This window comes from Aythya fuligula, chromosome 1 (assembly GCF_009819795.1).
Source record: "Aythya fuligula isolate bAytFul2 chromosome 1, bAytFul2.pri, whole genome shotgun sequence".
Classification (NCBI taxonomy): Eukaryota; Metazoa; Chordata; class Aves; order Anseriformes; family Anatidae; genus Aythya; species Aythya fuligula.
This window is the reverse complement of record NC_045559.1, coordinates 165,172,904-165,189,857: the sequence shown is the minus strand read 5'-3', so window position 1 is coordinate 165,189,857 and position 16,954 is coordinate 165,172,904. Positions and strand designations below refer to the sequence as shown.

Here is a 16,954-nt window from a genome sequence, read left to right as displayed (position 1 = left end):
GGAAGACTATTTTTCCAGTGAACTGATACAGAAGCCTAATTTAGAAAAAGGTCCTTTAGTATCATGTTATTATTAGTAGTATCACAAATAAACACAGAAACCAATTCACTTTACAGACCTCCACATTAAGCATTCAATAGAAAATCCCTTGGTGTTTTATTGATTTTTGTTTTATTGATTTTTTTAAATAGCAATATCACGGTTAAAATGCATCATTTTGGTGAAACACATCTAAAACTTTTCTATCTCGAAATAAGTTATTACAAATTATTTCCACAGCAACTGGCAACTAAAGATTCAATCCATTTAAAGAACAACAAAGTAATGGCTTTATTTGGATGCCTTTTTTGATTAAATAACGTATTAACCTTGATGAAGCTTTCCAAAAAGGGATTAGTGTATTCAAGTGCATCAGCTGATTATGAGACAAATATAACAGTGATAAGTTGCTGGTTCGAAATTTTTGAATCTGATGACTATAACAATTTAGCCGCTAGGATGGAGTTGGCTCTTACAGCTCCCATCTCAACAGCAAGTGTCCACCCAGGATACAAACAGACATCACCCAGATAAAGTACACAGTAACTGAGAGTCTGGAAAGGTCACGTAAATCACTAAACCAAGTAGACAAAAATATCCTACATAAGTACTGTACAGTCAGATATAATTAAAAATAATTAAATTGTGAGGAAAGAATCAGAATGAAATGTGTTGGAGGGGAAACCCTGAAAGTAAATACAGTTTTATGTTCCAATGGTATCATCCATTTTGACCAAAACTCACTGACCCACTTTGCTTTATTTGTCTATACTGTAATAATACATTTTGCATACCTATTGTAAATCCTTTCCATTAAGTTATTTGCTTAATGGATGCATAAATACGTCTACTACAATTACGCTTTTTAAGGGTCAAACCCTACTATCCACTTCTGAACCCACTGCTGTAATTTCTACTGTGCTGGATGATAACACAGCAGACCTCAGAAACAGTTGAAACACAGCCGATTTTGTACTGTTGACATGATCAACCCGTGTTACAACCAGGCTGCCAAACCCTTTCATAACCCTGCCAAGTCCAGGAATTCGTGTCCCTGTATTCCACCCTGCCCCCCCTCCAAAAAAAAAAAAAAAAAAAAAAGTTGATCTATTTTTTAATTTTATGTGTTGAAATTACATCTCGCATGATATGAGCATTGCAAACTAGAACTGGTGTCACTTTGTTTTAAGGACCAAATCTTGAACTCTTGCAGAGGTGTTACAGGTTAGATGCCACACAGAGACATCTCTTAAGATCCATGCTGCTTCCACATGAAACAAGGCAGGGTTACCGATGCAGCTACACTTATGTCAGAGCTTGGAAGTTACTCCAGGCTGTTTTGTCTTGCTGCCCCGAAAAACAGAAACTTGAGCCATTAGTCTAGCAACAGAATAAGTGCTTTGCTCTGCCTGGCTCAATGCTAAGGAGTCCCAGCTACCCTCAGTCGGGGGGGGAAGAAGGGAATGCCCCACCCGGCCATTAGTAAGGGGAATGAGCACGGAATCACACGGGGTTAATTCTCCACGTGCTGGCTGTTGCTGCACCTTGAAATCCGACGATGAGAAAGCGAAACGAGCCGGGTCTGCCTGTTTGCGCATACTGAAAGTAGCATGGAGACTTTGTCTTCAGCCTCCTCACTGGAGAGCCCTCCCTGCTGTGTAAAGTTCCCAGCACCCCTAAACCGGAGCCACCCCCAGCTCCCGGCGAACTAGGGGGCTCAGCTCTCCGGGTCACAACACTCCTGCGACCCCTTTTCCTGATCGAGCCGCCCCAAACCCTGTAACCTACAGATGGCGAGACACCAGCCCCCCTCTTTAGCCCCCGCTTGCAAAGCAGGCAGCTCTCGCAGCAGGAATTTCCTCTTTCGCCAGCTCCTTCTCCCCGGTCGTTGTCGAGTTTGGGGCTTCCCTCCTCCTCCTCCTCCTCCCCCCGACCCGCGGGGTGCGAGGGCCGGGCAGCCCGGCGGCGTGCGCGTAAACTGCGCGGCCCCCCCCCACGCTGCGCGGTGCCACGACTCAGCCTGTCCAAATCCCCCCCCCCCAAAAAAAAACCCTCCTGCTCCCCCCCGCCGCCCCCCATCCCCGGCCGGCTCCGAGGCGCCGGGCGTTGCTCGCACCTGCTCCGGGGGGCCCGAGCCCCCTCGGAGGGAGGGGGGGGGGGGGGCCACCAAAAAAAAAAGAAAAAAATAAAAGCGCCTCCTCGCCGCCTTCCCGCCCTCTCCCCTCCTCTCCCTCCCCTCTCGCCATGTGGCAACTGCCCCCTCGCCCTATACAAAAGTGCACGTGCCCTTTGGGATGCGTGACAGCGGCGGATGGCCGAGTGGCCTTCTTCCCCCCCCCCCCCCCGGATAGGGCTCTCCGCCCGGGAAGTGCCCCGGAAGGCAACGATTGACGCGAAACCCAAGATCGCCCCCCCCCCTACACACACCCGACCCCAAACCCAGGACCGCTCCCCGCCCACCCCCGTGCGCCCTGCAGGCCGCCTTCTCCCAGGGCTGTGCATTTTAAAGGGCTGAACTTGAGGAGGGGGCGCGTCAGAAAACACTTCGGGGGGCCCTGCTGCTGCTGCCGCCGCCCCCTGCCCCGCACCCTTCGCCCCCCGCGTAAACTGCGCGCTGCGCTGCGCAGCCCCCGGCCGCCCCGCCGGGGGGGGGGGGACCAGAGGATGGGGGGGTGAAGGGGACAATGACAGGGCGACAGTTGCACGGCGCGGAGGGAAGGGGGCAGAAACACCCTTTTCTCCGCTCTCCCCGTCCCACCAAGAAGCAGCGCGGCCGGGTGCGGAGCAGGCCGGTGGGGTGCCAGGGCAAGAGGGGAATGGGGGGAAAAAAAGAGGGGGCGACGGCATGGGGCCGCAGGACGCCCCCCTCCCCCCCCCATCAGCGAGCGGCGGCGTGGGGGTGGGACGGGGGCGGCGGCTGGGGGGGGATAATGGGACAGGGGGGGTGCTTCGGGGTGTGCGTGTGCCTTGCGGCGGTTACCTGGCGTTGGTGCAGTCGTTGTAGAGGGTCTCGAAATCCTTCCTGGAGATGAGTTTGCAGCGGTTGACCCCGGGCTGGATGGCCCCCAGCCCCCGCAGGATGCGGACCTGCTCCACGTTGCAGACAACGGGCGTGATCTCCAGGCGCTTCAGCTTGGTGTAGACCGTGTGCAAGCCCCCCACCAAGTGCTTCAGGAAGAGGTCGAAAGCCTGGGGCAGGCAGATGAGCTCGCAACCCTCCACGGTGAAGGAGGCCACTTTGGCCCCCCTCAGATCCACCATCTTGCACTCGTTATTCTGGGGGGTGTTCTCCACCGGGGACGGGGTCGAGTACACGGGCTTGCCGGGCAGGCTGCTGGCCGCGCTGGCCGCGCTGGCATTGGGAGCGGAGGTGCTGCTGCTGCCGCTGCTGCTGCTGCCGCTGCTGCTGCCGGTGCTGCTGCCGGTGCCGGTGCCCAGGCTGGGGCTGCCGCCGCCGCCGCCGTTACCGCCGCCGGTGGTGGTGGTGGTGGAGGTGACTGTGGCCGCCGCCGCCGCCGCCGCTGCGATGGGCTCCGGCCGGAATAGGTTTGTCCCCGAAGCGGCCGGCGGGGGAGCGATGGACGGAGACGGAGAGGAGGTGGCCGCCGCCGCCGCCGAGGAGGAGGAGGTGGTGGTGGTGGTGGTGCAGGCGGCAGAAGTTGAGACCGGAGGCTGAGGGGGGACCAGCTGGGTCGGAGGGATCAAAGCAGCCGGTACGGCCATGGTCACATATACGGCGGAGGGGGGCAGGGGGAGGGGGGAAAGTTCCCACACACACACGCAGGGGAAAGGGGAAAATTAAAAAAAAAAAAAAAAATAAAAAATTAAAAAAAAAAAAAAAAATGGAAAGGAGAGGAGAAGGGAGGAGGGGGGAGAAGAAAGGGGGAATAACCCCGGATCAGGTGCTGCGGCGAGCGAGAGAGCAGGGGGCAGAGTGAGAGAGAGAAACGCACAAAGTGTCCCGCAAGTGGGGACGGAGGAGGAGGAGGAGGAGGAGAAGTCCGCTCCGGGCGGCGGGGCTGGGGCCGAGGGGAGGGGGGAGGGCAGTTTCTTTTTGTGGTCCTTGCTCTAGCACCACGTTAAAGACGAAGGTGAAAAGGAGGAGGTTTGAAGGACTTCGGTTCTCTCTGGCAAGTACATTGATCAAAGATTGAGAGGGGAATGACAGAGAGAAAATGAGCTGGGAAGTGCAGGCTGCCGCCGCCGCTCGCCGCTCGCTCGCTCTCTGGACGAGTTGTTGTTGTCACACGGTGCGGAGGGGAGGAGCTCCGGCAACTTGAAATACCCTTTGAAGCAGCAAAAGGCTCACTCACTAGTATTAACCCAAATTATCCAACCAGGAACCCGGAGCAGGGAAACAGAGGGAGAGGGAGAGAAGTCCCTCTACCTCCCCCCCCCCCTCCTCCTCTTCAGGAACCGTTAGATTACATGTTTCATATTTCACCCCACCAGAGACGAGATGTAATTTTCCCAGCCCTTTCCAGCAGTGGCTTGTCAACACACTTTGTGGGGGAACGCCGGAGTCTCCAGCTTCCCCCGAAGCCGTCGGAAGCGGGGCGCTGCCCGCACACCTTGCGGCCGCCCCGGCGGGGGCTGGGGGCAGCGGCGGACCAAAGCGCGAGGCTCCGGACGGGTTTGTCCTTGTCGCTCCTGTCGTCCTCCCGAGCCCCCAGCAGCTGAGGGTCCGGGGGCAGCAGCGCCTTTGTTGCGCGGGGGGTAGGCGGCAGCGGGGCAGCGCAGCCCCCGCGCAAAAAAAAAAAAAAAAAAAAAAGCGCAGCGCGGCGACATCTAGGGGGGGACACGGGGGACCGGGTCTGGCGACCGTATCCACCGCGAAAGGGGAGGGGATGGCGGAAAACGTGGCCGGAGCGACGCCGGAGTCACTTCGGAGCGAGGCGCGGCGCGCAACAGGTGACCGCGCAGCCTGCGCCAGGTAGCGCGGAAAATGAGCTGCTGCGCTTGCCCACACATGCGCAGTCCCTTAGCCCTGCTCGGGAGCCCCGCGGTCTCAGAGCTCCCTGCCCACCGCCAAAGTTTGGGATGGAGTTCTGAAGGGGAATCGTGGCACTTTGGGCAGCTCGCCGGGCTCGGGTTGGTCGGGAGAGCCTAGAGCTCTGAGCTGGCTCCTCTCGAGGGGCACTTCACGCTCTGAAGGAGCGAAGGAATGTTCATTCATAGAGCTGGGCAGGTGCGAAAATAACGTGGGTAAAATTTTACCAGTTTCAAAAGGATGAGTTGTGTGCTTAATTAATGGTGGTGCATGTATCTGCCCATAGCTGTTTTGTTTTTTTTTTTTTTTTTTTTTTTGTTATTAATGTGTATTATTATGTGAGATATGACTCATGGGATGACACATCTACTGAGTGGATAATCTCAGCTGTAGTAATTCTGTGGAGGGGAATTTCCATGCTATCAGATGTAAAGCATTCTCATATGTCTTCTTGCTGGTAGTACTTCAACTCCAATGGAAGGCCGTTTGTATTTTAATACCACAGAGGATGTCACTGGATCGTGAAATTTTAGCTATCCTACACTAAAACCTTTTAAACTGGCAAATAAGCCCAAGAAAATACAAAGCGGCTTTCATTTTGAAATCTCATGTACACACTTCTGCAGAACACTTCTTCAACACCTTTTCAGATGTTTCTCAGAACATTTTTCAGAGGAGTTTATACAGCTTCAGTGGCAGGATCTAGTGTTGACATAAAACTTGGAATACCCTGAAAACCATAAAATGCTCTGTTTTCAGTTGTAGCAAACCAGCTTGGTTCATGTCTTCTTTGCCTCAACCGTCCTTTTGCATCTCACCTTCTCTTACATGTTGTGAAGACATTGAGAAGATCAGAAAAGAGACAGACACACGTGATATTGGCACTTCAACATCTGAATGAACTCTTAATTAGAAAACCTACCATTTCATTTATTGTCTACCTTCCCTACAATGTGATGCACACCAGCCCTTATTTTCTTCTTGTTGTGTGCCCTCACGGACATACATCCATCATGGTTCAACACAATATGAAGAAAATGTAGTTTGAAAGGGTTTACTACCACAGGTTTGGGTTAACCACATTTTGAGTGAAACAATGGGATTAGAAACCTAGGGAAATAAGAGATTTATGAAAGGGTTCCAGACTCCTCGAAGCTTCTTGCTTGTTAAATGTTTCTAACGATTATGCGAGTGACTGGATTTATTTCAAATCACATATACACTCACACACACACGTAACATACCAACAAATCCTGAGGTGGCTCTTTGCAAACTTTTTTTTTTTTTTTTTTTTAGATTGCTTTTCTGTTACTTGCTGACCCTTTCATATAATTGTATTGTTGGGTGTTTTCGTTTTTGTCCCTGTGTTGATATCAGCAAAACTCAAATTACTGTAACTGATATTTGAAAATTCTTCCTGTGTCAAGTGAAGACTTATGGTGCTGAAATCAATAAGACTGTTTAAAATTCAAAGACCTGCAAATCGTTCTGTTTGTCCTTTGATAGGGCCTGGGCTGATTAAAATGCGACCAAGAAAGCTTAATTGCTGCACTAATTAAGAAGTCTTTAATTTCTTTCCTGGAATATTGTTTGAAGCAGGGCTTCTGTTCTGCTCATATAACTGTTCAGGGCAGGTATTCACTGTGTTTCTCTGTCTCCCTCTCTTTTTTCTTTAGAAAATTTCCTTATTATAAAATGTATGTTAAAACAGTAAGATGTATTGACAGTGATTGTAATTTATTACTAAAAAAAAAAAAAAAAAAAAAAAAAAAAGACTGATATAGGGTTCACTATTGTATTAAATTACAATTTTTGAGGGCAGCTGTAAGGAGTAAAATGCAATTAGAAAATGTATTGTAGCTGTTGCATTTTAAGGAATCTGAGTAACCGACTGACAGGAGATAGGACAGTACATCAGTTCCCTCCCCTTTCTTCAGTTATAATTGATAATTAAATATTTAAATTCATTCAGATTAAAAAAAAAAAAAAAAAAAGATAAATACTTGTCTTTTGAACGTGCGTGAAGGAATGGACCAGGGGGAGGGGATGCATACAGAAGATAGGCACCTGGTGAGGATGAATTGTGTATTACCATGTTAAGTTCATTTGAAATATTTTTTTTCTTTATTTCTTTTGAATTTATTTCCCTAAGACATTTCTCTCTTGTATCTTGTCTTATCCTCATCCAGTGACCTACTTTGTTCACCAATTTCTGAAGAGAAGAAACTAAATGATTTCACAAAGCTTTCTGTGTGATCAATAGAGTAATGTTTTAGGTTTAATCATGCTGAGTTATAATTCTGGCAAATGACTGCCAAGCATAAGACTTTAAGAAAGAAGCAAGCACAGGCAAAGAGAAGGTAAGTTCTGTTTTACTGTTAATCCCTAGGGTCTTAAGCAGTAGTTCTCCTTTGAGGAGCTATCTGTTATTTTGAGGTAAGACTGAGAAAGAAGGAGGGACCTCATACAGAATCCCCCCTGCATCGTTCAGGAAAATAGAACCATAGAAAAGCGAGCCTGTGAACTGGGATCACTTTTTTGCCCTTCCACCAAGATATTTACTAAACATTGAAAACACGGTGAATACAGTTGAGATTGATGTGAAGTGTTGTACCAGTAATAAGAAACTGGATACTGCAGTGCTGTTTTTCTAATTGTTGCATTATAGTCAAATTAGCACAGACCTTGTCCAATACAAATACAAACTGGATTCCTTTCAGTGACAGGACAAGTAGATAACATGCTTAATAGATACAAGGGGAGATTTACCATTCCAAGCACGACGTCACGCTAATTATGTTTACTCTAATTGAAAGCAAGGTTTTGGGGAATCTGAAATTACTCATAGGATATTTTTAATAACTGAATAATAATAAAGAGCAGCAAACGTTGATCACAAACCTTTTGGTCTTTCAAAATCTATTGGAAAATTAAATGAAAAGTGGAGTTTGGTACAAACAATGCCCCAGGGCAAAAAACAACTAACACTAGATTTTCCAGTCCAGCCATAACACAAATCAATTTGAGCACACTTCTATGGCCAGACTGCCAGATTGTTATGACTGCTAATTCACTCAATCAAACAGTGCATTAGCACACCCGGCACAAACAGCTTTAACAATAGCATACACTTCTGAACAGTCCACCATATATCATAAAAAGTCTAGAATGCATGGCAAGATTGCTTTCTCATTCTCTTTACTGCAGTTTGTATTTGCGTATGGTTCATTCTTAACACACCCCCACCCAAAAAAAAAAAAAAAAAAAAAAAAAGGAAGCGAAGAAACTTCAGGAGCCTTAAATAAAATAAAATAAAATAATAATAATAATAATTAAAAAAAAAAAAAACACTTTACAAGTTTTCACAAATCGAGAAGCTGGGAGCAAACTGCCACCTGGGCTAATTGTTTAATATGCATATCTCGGCTAGAAAGTTGAAAGCAACGACTGCACATTCCCAGCACGGGACTGGGGGAGGAATCGGTCGGGGCTTGGCAGCTTGCTACCCCCTGGCTAACCCAATCACTTTAGCGCCAGAGCATCTTTTGCCGTCTTTGGTCCCGCGAGGCATCTCACTGGCTCCGGGGATGTTCATCGCCTGCGTGAGAGGGCAGGCTTTGGCCCCAGAGGGTATCCTTCCATTCTCCCCCTTCATCCTCACGAGAAATGAGTGTTATCTCCGGTGATGCTAGCTGATGTTCTGACCAAGGACGCGCTGTACTGAGAGAGGCAATAACCGACGGCTTGGGAATCTTCTCAGCCCGTCCCTCCCTCCTCCCCTGCGCCCGACACGTACAGAACATACCCCAAAACGCGCACACGCGCATATATGCAAATTGGAAATACCAAACGCCAATTAAGCTTCTTGCTTATTTACAAATTATTGTTATTATTTTTTTTTCTTAAGTCTCTCTTCTGACTCCAGAGAATACGTTTCAAAGTCAGCAGCTCAAATAATCCTTGTGTGGATTTGAGCCTCTCGGTCACGTTGCAGTTACCAGAGCCAAATGGTGAAGCGGGTCAGGTTCCCTTCTCGGGCTGGCTGGAAATGAATGGAGCAGGTGACTGGGCACTGCCTGCTTACATTCACATTGCAACTGACAGCCAATGGAGAAAGCTGCAGGAGCGACAAGGAAATTATAACCAATTTCCCTGCATGAATTAAATTAGGACTGGAATAGACGGAGAGCCCTGTGATGTTTGAGGTATACTCGTGCTCTCATTAGAGGTCCTCAGTCCAACGTGTTAACTTACCTACCAACAGGTAGGAAAAGGCGCTCAGAGCAATAATTATGAAGTACAAAGTCCCTGCCATTAAACTGTTGTAGTGGGGACAGAATCCGAAATGTCCTTTGCCATGTCCTCCCTCTTCCAGAATTATTTCACCCAGCCACTCCATCCCTAGTCCCCAACCCACTCTAATCGAAATAAAGACGCTGGAGCATCGGCCCGGTATTTAAACATCCCCGGGTTTCCGCTGTGTGTCACCATCGCAGCCGGTGCCAGAGAAGCGCTTTTCCTGCCCGGTGCCCTGCCCAGCACCCCTGCGCCCCCCTGCCCCTGCCGCGGGGCTCAGCACCGCCGGATCGGGCCCCCGCGCTCAGCGGGGCGGAGGGCGGCGGCTCGCAGGGCTCGCCGAGCCTCCGGCAGCAGCTCTCACGCTAATTGTTTCCCTTAATAACAACAATAATAATACATGCACAGCGGGCTCTTTTTTTCATTTTTTACTATATGTGAGCTGGCAGCCAGCGAAAATCAGCCTCGTCCTCCCCAAGTCACCCAAGCGAAGGAAAAACACTGGGGTTGGGGGTTAACTTTTTTATTCATATATTAAAAAAAAAAAAAAAAAAAGCAGCCACACATTTCCAATTGTTCTTTGGTGGGGTGGGGGAAGGAAGGACCTTTAAAGATCTGAGCCCTTGCTTGAAAAGTTTCAGCCCAGAGCGGATTTTTATAGCGAGTTATAAACTCTTAGTAAGAGGGGGATGTTATAAATGGAAGTGCTGACACAACCTTAACTATAGCGTGTAAACGGCTATGCTATAATATCCATTAAGCAGAAAGAAAAATAAGATGGCTGATCAATAATTTATACAAAGAGTACCAACTGCAGACATAATAACTGTAATGTTTGCAAAGCAATCTCTCGCTCTCCAGGCTTAACAGTAAACTAGCGGGGCTGTTAATTTCCAACTCCTACAGATAAGAATACAAACAAATTACTTAAACTTGTATTTTGCTCGATATTTTGCATGCCTCCGTAGGATAAAATAAAATTTAATTACAATGCAACTTAGACGGGCTGAGGAGCCTCTCCCCCCCCTCCTTCTGCCCGCCCACCTGCTGCTCTGTGAGGACCTTCTTTTGCAAAGCTCGAACAGGTTGCTTGGACGGCTTTGTAAGTGGGTCGGCTTTGGGTCACTGTAGTTCTTCGGCAGAGTTATTCATACATGGAAACAAAATGAAGCCATTTAACTTCAAAGAAAGTTGCAATGTTTTCCAGTGCCACGAGCTGAAACACAATACCCCCACCGGAATGATAAGAATCAGCTGTCAGAGGACAATGCACTCACGCCTTGCATGGAGAAGGCTACTGGGGAAAAATCTGCTTTAGGGGAAAACAGGGCATCTTCCAGTATCCTAATCGGAGAGTGGGCGAGCAACTGTTGTCTTCATTTGCATGGGAGCGTTATCTGCCGCTTCCGTCTACTGTATTTAGATAACAAAGCGGAGGAACAAAGTCTGAAAGTTGCTAAGTAGGCTCGGGTAATGTACTGAGTTGTTGCTTTTGTTATTATTATTATTAATTATTATTATTACAAGTCTCTTGCAACAGTACTAAAGAGATCCTGTCCTTGCTAAATAACAGCAGAGAAACGTGTCAGTTGAGAAAAAAAAAAAAAAAAAAAAAAAAAAAAAAGTGCGGCCCCCCCACTTCCAACCCATCCTAGACAAAACAAAGTTATGTTGCCAAGCATGCCAAAAGAAACTCAGCTTTAATGTGGACACGTACAGCTCTTTCGACAGCTGTGTTTCCTGTGGACTCTACAGATGTTTTGTGTGGCACCTGATTTCTGAGTCCTGAGCGGTAATGCAGGGTGGTGCTTTACGATGTCCTGCATTAATAAAAAAAGAAACAAAACAAAACAAAACAAAACAAAAAACAACAGTAATTTGCTTGCTTGCCTGGTGCCTGCCTGTCCAGTGACCTGTCCCAGCTCAGCTCCAGTAAAGCAAAGAAACATAAAAGGCAACTGCCTGTAGATTGTACACTAAGGCGGAGCCTTTTATATGTGTTGCCCCCCTTTCCTCCAATGCTCACCCAAGGATGCAATGTGGAATAGCGTTGCTTAGAGAAACTTAACAAAATTTGCAGCGCCTACTAGCGCCGTTGTGCGCCAGGGAGCCGAGCTGTTCGTCTGCCCTCCAGGGAAAACGCGAGCACAACGGGAACAGCACAAAGGAATGTGATTCGGACCAAAAATAGGCTTACGCTAGTCCTTGACGAAGTCGGATTTGTTTCCTCGCTTTCTAACTGTAAGCTTAGAAAAAGCAAAGTTGGAAAAAATAGTTATTTGCCATTTTTTGTTTCCCTCATCTTCTTCCCTTCTCACTAACTGCCCTCAGTTTGAGGAGGTGTGGGAGAAGGGAGCAAGTGTTTCACAGACAGCACCTTGATACTGTAATTGTAAAAGCAATTGGAGGGGCTGCCCAGCTGCAAAGACTTGATGGGAAACATGGGAAACACAAACACAATGTAAGATACCTTTAGTGAGTTTTGCATATCCACCTGAAATACAAAACTAGAGAAATTCTGCAAGATGTAAGATGTTTCAGTTAGGCTTTTTTTTTTTTTTTTTTTTTTTTTTTTTTTTTGAGGGTGGGTGGGAACGGTGTTCTGCTTGCTTCAGACATGAGAATGGACTATGCAAGAAAGGCAGCACACAGCCCTCTTGTCTGGGTGGAAGATACTGAGTAGATAAGTTCAAGACACACATTCATAGTGGTATTGAATGTCTCAAGTTTGTTCTTTGCTGCTTATTGTTTATTGTGGGCTATTATTACTCAATAATGTTTCCAGCCAGAGCCAAGCAGTTACAATAGCATCCAGAGTAATATCATTTCCCATGCAGCATTCCCAAAATGGCAAAAGGTAAATATTTTTGCACCTTTGTATTGTAACCCTCACATGGGGTCACAAGTAGGTGCCATCTTCTTTCATCTTCTGTCTTTGAAAGCTTTCAGAAAATAGTTGGTTCACATTGTATGAACTTCTTCAGATACTACAATGCCTTCAGACATTGGTTGACCAAGAAGGAAAGCTCCAGATACATTCTAGAATAACTTGGGCTCAATGTACAAAAACTTCTGATGGATGATGAAAGGAGGGCCAGGATTAACCCACGTCTCCTATCTTTCTCTTTCTTTATCTGACAGTTACATCTTTTCCTCTTTATTGCAGTTATGCATTTGTAAAAAATATTATTATTATTATTATTATTATTATTATTATTATTATTATTATTATTATTATTATTATTATTATTATTATTATTATTATTAATATCAATATCAATATCAATATTAATAATAATAATGCACCAAAATACATGCTCAAAGATTTCTTTGTTCCAAAAATTTGCCATACAGAACCACAAAAATAGAAGTCACTGAATATCAAAGTGTTTGGAAATATCTTGCAGGATGTCCTGAGGTCTCTATTTTCACATTTTTGGGGAAAAAAAAAAAAAGGGGGTATTTATTTTAAAACAGGATAATAATTGGCACACACATATATATATACATATACACACACACCTTTTTTTTTTTTTAAAAAAAAAGTATATTTTTATGATAGGCATAATAGGGATAGTATGGCCAAAATAAGTTCCCTGAAAATATATGCTGCTGATTTTATGGATAATGGAAAAAAATAGTTTTCTTATGACTACCTGTTTAAATTTATAAATAACATAAATTCACTATTGGTCGTTCCTCCTCAGTGCTCAGTGATTTATATGCAATTGGTTTTTATTGTTATGAATACTGGACTTCAAGCTGATGTATTTGAGTACTTATACAAAGTAAATTTTTTGAAATATTTGTCCAATAAAAATAGACTTATGAAGACAACAATTCCTCAATACATTCTTATGTTTAGGTATGGCTGCATATTTATAGGTAGGTACTCAACTCTGGAATGAAAGAAGTTGTATCACAAAAGTAGCAAAAAGAATTAAAAATGGAAAAAAGCTTTTGATTCTTATATTCTGCAAAGCAAAGGGATTTTTTTGGGAAAATAAGTGAATACATTTGAATAAGAAGTGAATTTGAGAAAACTAAAAATCTAGAAGAAGGAGAATTCCAGTAATATACTTCTATTGACACAAAATATTTTTACTAAGCTTTTCCTCTTAAACATATGAGTATAAACTTAAAAGGAGAAAGAAGAGAAGAGAAGAGAAGAGAAGAGAAGAGAAGAGAAGAGAAGAGAAGAGAAGAGAAGAGAAGAGAAGAGAAGAGAAGAGAAGAGAAGAGAAGAGAAGAGAAGAGAAGAGAAGAGAAGAGAAAACATCTACCACCTAAGTTGCTTTAATCTAGATAGTTCAAAAAAAAAATAATTGTAGTGCTTTTGCTTAATTATGCTCTTCAATCTGATGATCACGCTCAGGCATTTAAGGATTACTCCATTTTCACACGTGAGGAGGGATAGAGCAACTATCTCATACTCATGCTGCTAATTGTCGTATGACTTAGTAGATGCCTCAATGCCTTAGCTCATTTTGGTGCAATTAACTGAGTGTGCAGGCTTCCTTTGCTGGGCATGTACATGGCAGTCCAAATCTCGGTGTTACTCTCTTGTTGAAGAGAGAATTCATACCTAATCACAAACCGTCTTTGCTTGGGTCCACATTCACATAACTGGAGCTTCAGACAAGGTAAAGTTGAAATGAGAGTATTTGCTTCTGCATCTGTATTTGCATTCTGGTTTATGGCTAATAACCAGTTAAGCAGGTCACTTGCACACTGGGAAACTTGTTTTCAAAAACTCAATTTCTGTGTTTCCCACAGGACAAAAGAAGTAACCTATGTTTTCCCAGATGGTAGCAATTGGCATAAGCAATCAAATACAAAGCTTCCAGTGGTGAAGTTTCTTCTTTGGAAATTTTAGTCCAGGAGAACAATACACTACTACCAGGAGAAAGACCTCCAAGTAGACTTTCATACTTCTCAGGTAAATGTTGTGTGAGAAAAGACAGGTTGTAAGGGCTGAATTCAGACACACTGCTCACTGGTATGCTGGTCTGTTCAGACTCTTCCCTATCAATATCAGGTTGTACCTCATGCATATATACATAATCTTCAATAATGAAAACCTTTTGTCCTCCACTTTGTGCCTTCTTTGAAACTGTGGCTCCTTTGTAACTTAGAGGCTATTAAAATGTTAGTCCTTGGCTTTTACTTTCTGCTTGAAGCTGTTCTATCTACAACCATCAAGTTATATTCAAAACAAACATTTCCTTAACAGCTTAAAGTTTTATTTTTTACTATGAAGCTGAAACAATTACAATGAAAATAATGCATATGATAGTATATATAATCAAGAAAAACATTTTCTTGAGTGTTTTGTGTTCTACTGACATAAAATGAGAACTCAGTGCACAATTTACAAGAAAGGGCCAATAGTTGAGTACTTTTAAATACAGTGACATATAGTGGCTGCAGTAAATATAGATTCAAAGGCTACATTTATGCCAGGAAATTAAACTTGCTGGGGAATGTTCCTAAGCAATAAAGCCAAATAGCACATATGTGTACTTGTAAACTCTTCTTCCAAAGGAGGATAGTGGCACCAGCCTGCCAGCTGGGCAGGGTCTCAGAAATATGCAGCATCAATCTTCTTCAAACTGTACCCAGGAATTGTTTTTGGGGATGCTATTTAATGCAACCTCAAAATGTGTTGGGGGTCTTTTGAACAGTTTTACAGTGCAGACCTGGGAATGTAGCTGGCCGTGTTTAATTTACTAGTTTAAATGTTCAACTGTTTTATATTACAGTAACTGTCTTGAAGCATACACTAGTACTGGTCACTTTTATAGGTACAAGTTCTTGGTTTTGAGAAATTACATCTTTTTTTTTTTTTTTCTTTTAACAAAACAAAACAAAACAACAACAAAAAACCCTTTGCCTTAATTAGTGAGGAATTCAGCCTTAGCTTATAATTTGAAAATAAAAAGGGAGTAAAATTATAACATGGGATTAACTTGCTAAAATAATCCCTAAATAAATAAATAAATAAATACCAATGGCATTAAAGTATTACTCACAAATACATGGCCTGCTTAATTAATTTAGCAGCCTGGACAAGAGATTCAGGTTTTTGTGCTCTTGTGCTTTTGTGCTGGGTATTTGAAGCTGAAAATGTAAACATGAATGCGTTTTCTATACAAGTCTTCTAGAGAAATGTTAGGGAAGGCAGGGCACATTCCTTGCTGGGTTTTGTGTTAGATTCTTTACAAACGACCAGTATCAGTCCCAGAAATCAGAGCAGGGAAGTTAGATTCTTCTTGCAACAAGTTGACTGCTGCTGAATTTACAAGGCTACTTGTAATTTTTATTGATAGGAACACCATAAAAAGCTTTACACAAAGGGACAGATGCAAGTATTTGTGTATTTTCCACCACTTAATATGGACTAGCATAGTACTGACCTGTTTGGGAGTCACATAAATGCAATGACTTGTACTCCTTTTTATAGCCATAGCTTGTTTTGAATAGTCAGACAGATATAAAATGACAGAGAAAAGATTTTTCTTTATTCTTCAGAATTTTCACTTTGCCATTTACAAATCAATGACGTTTGCATCTGTCTTAACACATTAGTGAAACGGCCTGTAAAGGAAGACTGCATTACAGATTGAGCTGAAAAACAATATTGAACATAAATGTATTGCTAGTTGTATTCAGAACTAGCAGATACTATGAATGATATACATGACACTTCATAAATAATAGCACACCAAAAAAATCAGGAAGGAAATTAGTTTGGGGTTCAGTCTTGCAGTCAATTGATTTTTTTTTTTTTTTTTTCCCAAATAAGAATTTTAGAATCAGTTTTGAAGGCTTAACTCTGCAAAAGAAAGTAAAACCTTATTTTCTTCCACTTGAAAGGCTTTCAGATAACAGTTATTAATTGGAGGTCTGTTAGTAATATTTATCTGGGAGATAGTTGACATTCTGTCTCTGACTTATTTTCCCATGGCCGATGTTTTTACTGTGCAACTCAGAAATATTTTAATGACAAAACCCATAATTACTGGTGGAAAAACAAACAAACAAACAAACACTTATGCTCATGCCTTCATCTCAGTACTCATTGGCCTCTGAAGTAAACCCATCAGTCTCCAGTTCATCTTACCTCTTCTTGGTGGAGATTGTAATAGTATAGAATGTAACATTACTATTACTAACATTGCTATTACGAATTGTAGTACAAAACGTGGGTAATTGAAAAGACTAGGCAAACAAGGTCCTTGCATCTGTGAAAAATCTGATCTCTTTTTAAGGCTCAGTTAGTTCTCTGATAACCACCGAGGATCTCTTTTGTAGAAGCAATTCCAATAAGGCAAAGGTGCCCTCTGTAGGGGAGAGGCTGTAAATGATGATGGGTAGCTGGAGTTCTAATCACACAGAAAGCAACAGAAAAGAATAATGTTTTAGCAGTCCGGCTCTTGGAGGAATGCTACAAAATGAATATTATATATAAATTAAGGAGCGCAAATGTGAGAAAATCCACATTAAAATACAGTTGAAAATTATGCTTTCAAGTGCAGATAACACTTAACAGTTTTGTAAAGAGATGCATCAATATTAAATGTGTACTGTGGTGAAATATGAACTGCAGGAGTCTCCTGAATAAATAAA

The 16,954-nt window shown here is 43.8% G+C and overlaps 1 protein-coding gene across 1 annotated transcript in view; it reads right to left on the bottom strand.

Moving 5' to 3' along the window:
* The window catches only part of DACH1 (dachshund family transcription factor 1), a 371,790-nt gene extending 368,028 nt beyond the window's left edge, over nucleotides 1–3,762 (bottom strand). Inside the window, exon 1 of the mRNA XM_032208224.1 lies at nucleotides 3,020–3,762. Within this exon, the coding sequence (XP_032064115.1) occupies nucleotides 3,020–3,762 (743 nt within the window). The remainder of the gene's footprint in view (nucleotides 1–3,019) is intronic.
* Between the last annotated feature and the right edge of the window lie 13,192 nt (nucleotides 3,763–16,954).